The 12,996-nt window shown below is 37.1% G+C and overlaps 1 protein-coding gene across 6 annotated transcripts in view; it reads right to left on the bottom strand.

The window, feature by feature from the left end:
* The window catches only part of MTMR2 (myotubularin related protein 2), a 116,833-nt gene that overhangs the window by 25,589 nt on the left and 78,248 nt on the right, over positions 1-12,996 (bottom strand). For all 6 annotated transcript variants that reach the window (XM_042906999.1, XM_042907000.1, XM_042907004.1 and 3 more), the window contains 2 exons: positions 3,279-3,428; positions 2,341-2,529 (listed from right to left, as the gene is read on the bottom strand). In XM_042906999.1, the coding sequence (XP_042762933.1) occupies positions 2,341-2,529; positions 3,279-3,428 (339 nt within the window). The remainder of the gene's footprint in view (positions 1-2,340; positions 2,530-3,278; positions 3,429-12,996) is intronic.

Raw genomic sequence — 12,996 nt, 5'->3', positions numbered from 1 at the left:
TCAGTCGGTTGAGCACCCGACTTCGGCTCGGGTCATGAGTTTGAGCCCCGCGTCGGGCTCTGTGCTAACAGCTTAGAGCCTGGAGCCTGCTTCATATTCTGGGTCTCGCTCTCTCTCTCTCTGCCCTCTCCCACTCATGCTGTCTCTCTCTGTCTCTCAAAAATAAATAAACATTAAAAATTTTTTTAAAACTATACTACAAAGCTACAGTAATCAAAACAGTATGGTGTTGGCATGAAAACATATACATAGAGCAATACAACAGAACAGAGAGCCCAGAAATAAACCCATGTATATATGGTCAATTAATATACAAGGGAGACAAGAATATACATGGGGAAAGGACAGTCTCTTCAATAACTGTTATGGAGAGTCACATGCAGAAGAATATAACTGGACTACTACCTTACACCATATACAAAACTGTACTTGAAATGGATTAAAGACTTGAATGTAAGACAAGAAACCCTCAACTTCCTAGAAGAAAACTAAGGTGATAAGCTCCATGACATTGGTCTTAGTAGTATCTTTTTGGCTCCTACTCCAGAAGTAATGGCAACAAAAGCAAAAATAAACAAATGGGACTACATCAAACAAAAAGCTTCTGCATACTGAAGGGACCTCCTCACTAGCAAATGGGAGAGGATATCTGAAAATCATACATCAGATAAGGAATTAATATCCAAAATATATAATGAACTTATACAGCTCAATAACAACAAACAATCCTATTGAAAAATAGGCAGAGGATTTGAATAGACATTTTTCCAAAGAAGACAACAGATGGCCAACAGGCACATGAAAAGATGCTCAACATCACTCATTATCAGGGAAATGCAAATTATATCCACAATGAGATATAACTGCACATCAGTCAGAATGGCCATTATCAAAAAGATAAGCATGACGGCAATGGTAGGGAGGTTCCTCAAAAAATTAAAAATAGGGGCACCTGGGTAGCTCTGTCAGTTAAGTGTCCTACTCTTGATTTAGGTTCAGGTCATGATCTCATGGTTTGTAAGACTGAGCCCTAATTCAGACTTTTGCTGACAGCATGGAGCCTGCTTGGATTCTCTCTCTCTCTCTCTCTCTCTCTCTCTCTCTCTCTCTCTCTCTCTCTCTCTCTTTCTCTCTCTCTCTCCCCCCCTCTCTGCCCCCCCCCCCGCTTACTCACACATGTGCACTTGCTCTCTCTCAAAATAAATTTAAAAAATTTTTAATTAAAAACAGAATCATTATGCAATTCAGCAGTTCCACTTCTTGCTATTTATTGTAAGAAAATAAAAACAACTAATATGAAAAGAGCTATGCACTCTTATGTTCATTGCAGCATTATTTACAATAGCCAAGATATGGAAAGAATCTATCTGTCCATCAGTGCATGAATGTATAAAGAAAATGTGGTATAGGGGCACCTGGATAGCTTACTCGGTTAAATGCCTAACTTCAGCTCAGGTCACGATCTCACGGTTCATAAGTTCAAGCCCCGCATCAGGATCTGCACTGACAGTGCTGAGCCTGCTTGGAATTCTCTCTCTCTCCTCTCTCCTCTCTCCTCTCTCCCTCTCCCTCTCCCTCTCTCTCTCTGCTACTCCCCTACTTGTGCTCTCTCTTTCAATATAAATTAACTTTAAAAAGAAAATGTGGAATACTACTCAGCCATAAAAAGAAATGAAATCTTGCCATTTGTGCAACACAAATGGACCTCAAGAGTATCATGCTAAGTGAACTAAGTCAGACAAAGACAAATACTGTATCATTGCACTCAGACCTCGAATCTAAAAAACAAAACAAATGAACAAACAAAACTCACAGATACAGAGAACAGATTGGTGGTTGCAGGGTGGGGGGTTTGGCAGGGAACAAAATGCATGGAGATAAGAAGGTACAAATTACCAGTTACAAAATAAGTAAGTCATGAGAATGTAACATACAACATGGGGACTATAGTCCCCATGGAGTCAATAATATGATTCTGAAAGTTGCTACGAAGGTAAATCCTAAAAGTTTTCATTCTAAGAAAATTTGTATCGTAGTAGATGGTAAACAGATGTGATGTGGTCATCATTTTACAGTGTGTACAAATACAGAATCATTATATTGTAAACTTGTAACTAACATAAGGTTGTATTTCAATTGTACTTCAATAAAAAAGTAAACAAATAAAAAGTTACAAGATTAAGTAACTAACTCAAAGTCACACCATCAAGCAGGAGAGCCAGCATTAGAATCTATATCTTTGTCACTGGAGAGCCCGAAATCTTTCTACTACATTGTGGCTCCCACCAAACTCAGCTGATTCATGGAACTGAAATCTTAATTACTGAAAGACAATCTCACCTTATTGGCAACAGCATTGACACTTGGCCGGGCATCAAATATAAAGATTTTATGAGACTGAGCATTGGAATCCATGATAGCTTGAAGGTATTTTTCGTCTTCTTTGCTTCGCTTTCCACTCACTCCTACCATGGGCTGGCTACATCGAGTGATTGTGGCTTGACTCTCAGGATGAATCCATGATAAAACCTTAAGGGGGGAAAAACAGTGACACACCCTTTATATATGTTTCTGTTTATAATTCTTCTCAAAAACATTACTCTATAAAATTCTGCTTTCTGATTAGTTCCAAAGCCTAACCATGAAAGGATATATAAGGCTGCTATAAAAAATCATTGTCTTTCTTTCAAGCCAACTCTGGCATATGGGCAATTTGGTCTAATTCTTTAATCAGGTATTGAGTTATGAAAGTCATGATTATTCGGAAGTGCTGTCTCTAGGAAAAAATATATTAAAAGAGTGTTAAGTAAACCTCTTAAAGTTTTATTACTAAATCAGCAAACTGTCTAACTATAACATCTTCAGAATCTATGAGCTTTGTAACAAGAATTATTTAAGCCAATCTTTCTAAAACACAATACTTCATCATAAATTTATAAAGTTTTCTTCTTTCCAGGGTTTGAAGGAAAAGAGCAGTTATCACCATGATTAAAGAATATATAATAAAATAAAGAAATAGTGAATACAGAGCCAACTTTGTTTTCAAGTTAAGAATTGCAATTCTGTGCAGTTCTCTAATACCCATATCGGAGTCTCAGAAACTTCTTTAAGTCTTTCCTCCACTTTTCATTTTACTAAATAACTCATTCTCTAATACCCCCATAAAAGGCCTGTTGCTACAGCTATTTTTATCCTGCATCCATGTTCCCATTCATTAACTTCAGCATCACGCAGAGTACAAAAGCATTTGCAAAGTCTCATCAAAGCTTCATACTTACTGGGATACGGCCCCTTGATCTGAAGGATGCCACCCTCTTTAATTCTTCATCAGGAATATTTGCTGGCACAACCAATAGGGCAGGATATGTATCACAGAGCTCATACCGCTCATTTATCTTTGTTATCCTCCAGCTTTCATTCGGAATTCCCTACATGTGAAATAAAACACAGGACAAATTACTACCTAAAATATTACAATATAATGAAATAAAAGTTATCCTATTTAACCTCTCTTGTCTGCACTATCTCTTAAGTTGTTGGAATAGTCACTGTCTACTGGTATAGTGGCCAGGCTATTCCAATGCAGGGATCTGTGTTCAGTTTGGTACTCAATTACATATTGAAAGATTTCTTAAATCATTAAATACTGATTGATTGCTGGGTCTGTGCTAAACATATCCAGTAGGAAGGAAGGACACAGTAACACTGAAAATGTTCCCTGTCTTTAAAAAAAAAGTCTCATTCAGGTTGATTGGATAATTGATTTTGTTGCCATTCAAATATCTTAAATAAAGAAATGTCAGGGAGCAGCTATCAAATATCCAAGTATCCACCAGAATGCTATACATATGCTTATCACTTACATACCTGAAGTGAATTTTTCCCTCCTAAATTATAGTAGTAATGGAATGTTGCTAATCTAACACACAGTAGAAAAGCAAGGGAGTGGGGCACCTCAGTGGCTCAGTTGGTTGAGCATCTGACTCTTGGTTTCAGCTCAGGTCATGATCCCGGGGCTGTAGGACTGAGCCCCAAGTGGGGCTCTGTGTGAGCATGGAGCTGCTTAAGATATTCTCTCTCTCTCTCTCTCCCTCCCTCCCTCCCTCCGCCCTTCTCTCCCTCTCCCCTGCTCATTCATGCTCTCTTTCTCTCTCTCTAAAATTAAAAAAAAAAAAAAAAAAAAAAAAAAAAAAAAAAAAAAAAGGAAGGGAGTATCAGAAGGCAAAACCAACAGGCAAGAGAAATATTTTTGAAAACAAATCAATTATTAAGCCCTCATTTGGTCCTTCAGGATTTGCTATTAACTAGTCTACTACTTCACATAAAGGGTTACTTAAATAAGACACTTAAAATTTTCCATCTTCCGTTCCACAGACAAGGAGGTCATTAAGTTAATTGGAATTAAGAAAATATATATATTTAAACTTTATGGCCCCTGACAACTCACATAATTAATCAGAACAAGAAAGAATAGAAAGAAACCAAATTATAGTAAACTCCCCCACCACACACACATTTACTGAGTACCCGTTATGCACAGGTGCATGTCAGCAGACTTTTTACACACACACATATACATATTATTGTACTCAGGTTCTGTTAACTTCAGTTTATAGGTGAAGAAATTGTGGTACACTGCAACTTGACCAAAGGAGGTAATAAAGAATTCCATGTACATTCCAAACCTATCCTTTTTATTTAGAAGTACATTGTTCCTAAAAAAAATTAATATCCTAGTTCATGAAATTGTTAACAAAAATCTGAAATCAAAGGGCAGAATGTACTCCCCTTTAAAGAGGTATTTCTCAAGCGACTGCCAAATACCCAAGACAATATTAAAAATAAGAAAGGAAAGAAAATTTCTTCCCAGTAATCATATGGTAAATGCTATCAATAGAGTTTCCATGAATTCCTAGCCATGGTGTTTCTTCATCAGTGCCTTATATTCTATTTACATTAGCCTAGTCCCAACCTAGCTTATGATACACATCACTCCTTCCCTCTTGCTTTCCTTAACTTTTTAAATACTAAAAAATGGTTCAGGTAAGATGCTTACTTATTGTTAGAAATAAAAGAAAGAATTAAAGGCTTAAAAATGTATTCCCATGCTATAACAAAAAAGTATGGTGAACTGGCAAGTTTACAGAGGTGGTACTCAAGCAAAAACCATCTTTAACTCATCCCTTTCCTTACATCCTTACCCCTTACATCCAATCAATGACCAGTTTCTATGACTTTTTTCTTCTAAAAGTATCAAAAGAAAACTTTGCTATTTTCCATCATCACTGGAACTTCCCTAATTCAGGCCATTACCACTTCTCTCCTGTCCCTCTGCAAGCCATTCCCGATGCTGCCTCCACATAATCATCTAAGATGCAAGCTAGCATGCCATTCCCCTGTCTCTGGTTACCTATTCCTTTTCAGATAAAGTATAAATCCTTCATGGGGAGGAGTGAGGTCACCAAGGTGGCAACACAGGTGTTCCTGACTTTGCTCCTCCACGCAAGAAGAACTAACAACCATTCAGGAGCAAGACAGCATCGAGAGAATCCTACAACATGGGACTGGAGCACTTCCTGCACCTCAGAGACCCAGAAAGCCTGCAATGGAAGGGGAAGAGAAGTGGCTGCATGTTGACCACACTGTCCCTCCCCCAAGGCCATCCCAGCACCACCACACAGACAGGTCTCCTCTGAACCCCTGGCTCCTCCAGTAGGAAGCACAAGCCAGGGGCAGAACACCAGCAGCATCCCTCCCTCACCCCAGCACTGTGGATCTGCTTTGTAGGAGTCCCTACTCTGATCTCACACTACAGGGAAACAGAGTTCATACCTGCTGTGTCCAAGTAGTAATTCAAACCAATGGTTTTGCTCACCTGCACAGCCAAGCCCTGGGCACATATACTCTGACCAGGGAACTCAGCAGGGTACAAAACTCCCTAATTTAGACCCTCAAATGAGGAGTTCTGCCAGCCCTAGAATTCAGCTGCCTATAAGAGACTCACTTTAGTCTCAAAGACTCACACAGCCTGGGAATGAAAAGATGGGAAAAGACATTGCAAGCAAATGATTAAAAAAAAAAAAAAAAAAAAAAAAGCAGGGGTGGGGCCCCTGGTTGGCTCAGTCAGTTAAGCATTGGGACTCTCGATCTCAGCATTGTGAGTTCAAGCCCCACACTGGGCTCCACACTGGGTGTGAAGCCTAGTTAAAAAAAAAAAAAAAAAAGTAAAAAGCAGGATGACCACACAGGCAAAATAGACTTTAAACTAACAACAGTAAAAAGAAAAAAAAAGTCTTGGTATACTGAGAAAAGGGACAATACATCAAGAAGATAAAACAACTGTAAATATTTACGCATTCAACTTTGGAGCTCCTAAATGTATAAAGTAAATCCTGAATGTATAAAGCAAAAACTAACAGAGCAAAGGAGAAATAAACAGTAATATGGTAATAGTTGGGGATGTCAATACCCCATTGTCAACAATGGATAGATCACCTAGACAGAAAAATCAATAAGGAATCAGTGGATATAAACAACACTATGGTCAAAATGGACCTAACAGGTATACACAGAACACTCTATCCAACAACAGCAGAATATACATCCTCTGAAGTGCACACAGAACACTTTCTACTATAGACCACATGTTAGGTCACAAAACATGTCTTAGCAAAATCAATAAGACTAATAAAATCATACCAGGTACCTTCTCTGACCACAGTGTCATAAAACCAGAAATCAGTAACAAAAGGAAAACTGAAAAATTCACAAACATGAAAAAATTAAGCAACATTCTCCTGGACAACCAATGGGTCAGGGAACAAATTAAAGGGGAAGTAAAGTTTATTGAGACAAACAAAAACAAACACAATACACCAGAACTTGCTGGATGTAGCGAAAACACTTCTAAAAGAGAAGTTCATAGCAATAAATGCCTACCTTAAAAAGTAAGAAAGATCCCAAATTAACAACCTAAGTCTATATCTTAGTTATACTCTTAGTTAGACTAACTAAGGGAAAAAGAGAAAGGGTCTAAATTAACAAAATTATAAATGAAAAAGGAGATATTACAACTGATAGCACAGAAATTCAAATTATGGTAAGAGGTTATTATGAAACTAATTGCCAACAAACTGGACCACTAGAAGAAATGGAAACATTCTTAGACAACTTACCAAAACTAAATCAAGAAGAAACAGATGCTCTGAATAGACCAATTACTAGTAAGGAGATTGAATCAGTAGTTAAAAATCTCTCAATGCAAGGGCGCCTGGGTGGCTCTGTCGGTTGAGCGTCCGACTCTTGATTTCAGCTCAGGTTATGATCTCACAGGTTGTGAGTTTGAGCCGTACATGGGGGCTCTGTGCTAACAGTGCAGAGCCTCCTTGGGATTTCCCCCCTCTCTCTCTCTCTCTCTCTCTCTCTCTCTCTCTCTCTGCTCCTACCCCTGCTCACATACTTTCTCTCAAAATAAATAGACAATTTTAAAAAGATCCCTCAAAGGAGAAAAGCCCAAGACCAGAAATGTTAGATCTAATCAATAAATTCAGTGAAGTTGCAAGATACAAAATTAACATACAAAAATCAATACTGTTTCTATACGATGAGAACGAATTTCCAAAAAAACAATAAACAAATCAATGTCATTGTTATTGTTATTGTAATAACATCAAAAACAATAAAATATTTAGAAATAAATTTAACTTAAGGAGGTAAAAGATCTCTACTCTGAAAACTACAAGACACTGACAAAAAAAAAAATTTGAACAAAGATGCAAATAAGTGAGAAGGTAGCTTGTGTCTCCAAAAAAGACACCGAATAGCCAAAGAAATCCTGAGAAAGAAGGACAAAGCCAGAGTTGTTACACTTCCTGATTTTGAGCTATACTATAAAGCCACAGTTATCAAAACAGATTCACATTAAAACAGACAAATACAACTAATGGAACAGAATCAAGAGCCTAGAAATAAACTCACACATAGATAGTCAACTAATATTTGACAAGGGAGCAAAGAACTCAGTGGAGCAGGGGCAATCTCTTCAATCAACGGTGCCAGGATAATTTGATATTCACATGTAAAAGAATGAAACTGGACCCATGTATAACATCACTCACCAAAATTAACTCAAAATGGATTAGACTTAAATGTAATACCTGAAACCATGAAAATATAGGAATAGAGAGTTCCTTGACATGGATCTCAGCAACAATTTTTTGGATAGGACACCAAAAGCACAAGAAACAAATAAAAAACAAAAGGGACTACATCAAATTAAAAATTTTCTGCACAGCAGAAGAAATCATCAACAAACTGAGAAGACAACCTACAGTTTGGGAAAAAATATTTGTAAACTGTGTACCTGATAAGGGGTTAATATCCAAAATATATAAAGAACTCATGCAATACACCAAATCGCTACATTGTACACCTAAAACTAATGTAACACTGTATGTCAACTATACTCAAAAAAAAAAAAAAATGTTTCATATATATACAAGGCCAACAGATACGTGAAGAAAAATAAAAAAAAAAGAGGTTAGAGTGGGAGAGAGCCAAAGCATAAGAGACTCTTAAAAACTGAGAACAAACTGAGGGTGATATGGGGTGGGAGGGAGGGGAGGGTGGGTGATGGGTACTGAGGAGGGCACCTTTTGGGATGAGCACTGGGTGTTGTATGAAAACCAATTTGACAGTAAATTTCATATATTAAAAAAATAAATAAAAGCAATTATGATATAAAAAAAAAAAGATTCTCAATATAGTCATTAGGTAAATGCAAATTAAAGCTACAATGAGATATCTCGTCACATCTGTCAGAGTGGCTGTTATCCAGAAAAACAAAAACAAAAACAAAAACAAAAACATGAGACAGCAAATGCTGGTGTCGTGAAGAAAGAAAACCCTATTGGTGGGATTGTAAAGTGCCTCAGCCACTATGGAAAACAGTATGGATGATGCTCAAAAAAATCAAAAACAGAACTATGATAGGATCCAGCAATTCCACTTCTGGGAATATATCCAAAGGAAACAAAAACAGCAACTTGAAAAGATACCTGCACCCCCATGTTCATAGCAGCATTATTTAAAATAGCCAAGACATGGAAACAACCTAATGTCTACTGGTGGATAAATGGGTAAAGAAGCTGTGGTATACTTATACAATGGAATATTATCCAGCCATAAAAAGCAAGGAAATCTTACCATTTGTAACAACATGGAAGGACTTGAGGGTATCATGCCAAGTGAAAGAAGTCAAACAGAAAAAAATAAATACTATATGATCTCCCTTACACGTGGAATATTTAAAAAAAGAAAAAAAAACTCATAGCAAAGGATAGAAAAAGAGAACAGACTTGTGGTTCCCAGAGCCACAGGGTGGGGGAAGGGAAACTGAAGGAAAGTGGTCAGGTGGTAAAAAGGTATAACTTCCATTACAAGGGAGATAAATACTAGGGATGTAATGTACAACATGACGACTACAGCTAACACTGCTGTATGATATACAAGGAAAGTTGCTGAGAGTAAATCCAGTGCGTTCTCCTCATAAGAAAAAAAAAATTTTTCCCCTTTTTTCTTTCTCCTTTTTTTTTATTCTGTCTATTGTGACAAGATGGATGTTAGCTGAACCTACTCTGGTAATCATGTCACAATATGTGTAAATCAAACCATCATGCTGTGCACTTTAAACTTGTATGGTGATGTATGTCAATTATTTCTCAATAAAACTGTAAAAGAAATTCCTTTTTGGGACTTAGCAAAGGCCTTCATCCTCCCACTTTCTCCACACTGATGTCTTGCCCCTCCAAACTCTAGTCTAGCCTGTACCAAATACTTTTAGTTCCCAAACGGCCTCATATTCTCGCACTGGAGTACCTGCTTTATCAGTCACTGTATTCATCACTGTGTACTTTAATTGTTAGTTTACTTCTTTGAATCCTCCATTAAATATATGCTCTTTGCAAGTCAGGATTGTATCTTCCTGTTTCAAAGACTTAGCCACTAGTATATAGTAGTGCTGTATAAATTTGATAAATGGATGGATGAATGAGTGAAGGAAGGAAGGAATGTATTAACGGATAAATCAATGAACCAAAAGGAAGCCTTCATAAGAAGCAAAATTGGCTTTTGAAGTTTTCTTAGAAAATATGGACTGAGAGCTAAGAGGGTTGGATCACCTAAAAGCATACATCACCTGAGATCCTAATGTACCACTCCCAACCCAGGTAGGTACTCCCATCTGTCAATCCCTTCACACATCCTTAAAGAAAACCACTCCCACGGAGAACGACTGTTACCAGTACGTAACATGCTTCAGGAAATTGTCAGAGTGGGGGTGGAACCACTGACTTACATTACTTATGTTACATTAATTACATTTATGACTATAGTCTTCCTCATTCTTAGATAAGTTGACACACCTATCTCCGCTACAGGAATTCCCTTCCAAACCAAAAAGTGGCATTGGCTAGTCAGCATACACTCTTTGTAGACAGTACTAAAGACATACTGACAAGTATTGATTTTGGCATACATGTTTATACTCTCCTTGCAAATCACTGCCCTTCAGTTAATGTTCCCATTTATCAGAGTCAAGTTACAACTAAGTTAACTGGATTATAGCTTTCCTTAGTTATATATATTCCAGTTCTGAGGATAAATTCTGTTTTCCTTGACTGGATTTGAATGTCTTCCAAATTTGTTACGCAATACATCTACCCTATGATTGATATTTCTGCAGAAGACCCATGTTCATTTATTTAATACTGATTTCTACTGTTTTAGCAACTGATGATTTTTCTTGACCTTATCCACAAATTTCAAGGTTCCTCTGTATAATCACTACGAGCACCAAGAGTAGATTAGGGGGGCCTCGGTGGCTCAGTCAGTTAAGTGTCTGACAATTGGTTTCAGCTCAGGTCATAATCTTGCAGTTTAAGAGTGTGAGCCCTGCATTGGGCTCTGCACTGGCAGTGTAGAGTCTGCTTAGGATCCTCTCTCTCCTTCTCTCTCTCCTGTCCCCAATTCGTACTGTCTCTCTCAAAATAAGTAAACACAACTTTCTAAAAAAAGAGTAAATTTGGGGCTCCTGGGTGGCTTAGTTGGTTAAGCATCCGACTTTAGCTCAGGTCATGATGTCTTGGTTTGTTAATTCGAGTCACGTCGGGCTGTCTGCTGTCAGTGCAAAGCCTGTTTCAGATCCTGTTTCCCTCTCTCTGCCCCTCCCCTGTTCATGCGTTCTCTCTCTTAAAAATAAATAAATAAATTTTTTTAAATTTTTTTTATTTTTTAATACGAAATTTATTGTCAAATTGGTTTCCATACAACACTCAGTGCTCATCCCAACAGGTGCCCTCCTTAATACCCATCACCCACCCTCCCACCCCCCATCAACCCTCAGTTTGTTCTCAGTTTTTAAGAGTCTCTTATGGTTTTGGCTCCCTTCCTCTCCAACCTTTTTTTTTTTTTTCCTTCCCCTCCCCCATGGTCTTCTGTTAAGTTTCCCAGGATCAACATAAGAGTGAAAACATATGGTATCTGTCTTTCTCTGTATGACTTATTTCACTTAGCATAACAATTATTTTTTTAAAAAGAGTAAATTAAAGAGGGGTGCCTGGCTGGGTCAGGTGGTTAAGTGTCCAACTCTTGATTTTGGCTCAGGTCATGATCTCTTGATTCATGAGATTGAGCCCCACATCAGGCTCTGCACTGACAGCATAGAGCTTCCTTGGGATTCTCTCTCTCCTGTTTTCTCTGCTCCTGCCCTGCTCATGCTCACTCTCTCTCTCAAAATAAATAAACTTAAAAAAAAAAAAAGAGTAAACTAAAGAAACATCCTCTTACGTAACAAGTTTAAACAGTTGTTAATAGGTTTGTCCATTAAAAATAATGTATGATTAGCACTATAACGTATAGGTCTACAGAATTAATGTGGCTTTTCTTTCATGTTTTAGCAGCTGCACACAATGAATCTAAGCAGTCATGATTTCTTTTTTTAAAGCTTTACAATGTAATAAATACAATAATAATCATTTGAGTAGATTTCTTTGATTCATAAAATATCTTCCTGTCTATTAACAATCCTTCAAACATTCCTATAAATGAGTTCCTATGACCAAGTAAAAAATAAAAGCACTCTGACATGAATGACTCATTCAAGAGCACATACCTAAGAGTGAGGGCAAAGTAAGAGCTAGAGATAGGATTCAAACTCAGTCTTCTAAATGCTCTGGAATTCGTGGTAATAGTTGTACACCTCTGGGCATATGCTAAAAACCAGCGGAGGGACACCTGGGTGGCTCAGTCGGTTAAGCATCTGACTCTCTCTTGATTTCGGCTCAGTCATGGTTTCATGGTTTGTGAGTTCAAGCCCCATATCAGGCTCTGTGCTGACAGCTCAGAGCCTGGAGCCTGCTTTCGGATTTTGTGTCTCCCTCTCTCTCTGTCCCTCCCCTGCTCACATTCTTTCTCTAAAATAAATAAATAAATAAATAAATAATATAAATAAATATTTATATAAATTAAGTATAATATATATTTATATATAAATATATATTATAAATATATATTATATAAACATACATAATATATAATATATATTATAAATATATAATATTTATATATATTTATATAATATAAATATATATTTATATATAAATATTAAATTTATTAAGTTTTATTTAATAAATAAATAAATATTAAAAAACAAGTTTAAAAAACAGTGGACTGTACACCTTAAAGTGGTAAATTTTATGGAATATGAATTATACCTCGACTTGAAAGAAAAAAGGAAGAGGGAGGTCTGTGTGTTCTGAGATGGTAGGATCTCCAAAACACATTAAGTGAAAAAGAAAGGTACAGAACAGTGTGCACAGTAAGCTGTTATCTGCTTAAAAAAATAATGCACACATATACTCAGGCTTTGCAGGCATAAGATCTCTGAGAGAACACACAGGCAACCAGTAACTTTATTTCCTAACAGGAGAGGAGCTGCGG

The sequence above is a fragment of the Panthera leo genome, chromosome D1 (genome assembly GCF_018350215.1).
Source record: "Panthera leo isolate Ple1 chromosome D1, P.leo_Ple1_pat1.1, whole genome shotgun sequence".
Lineage (NCBI taxonomy): Eukaryota > Metazoa > Chordata > Mammalia > Carnivora > Felidae > Panthera > Panthera leo.
Note: the sequence above shows the minus strand (reverse complement) of the source record. Positions and strands in the feature narration are given on the sequence as shown.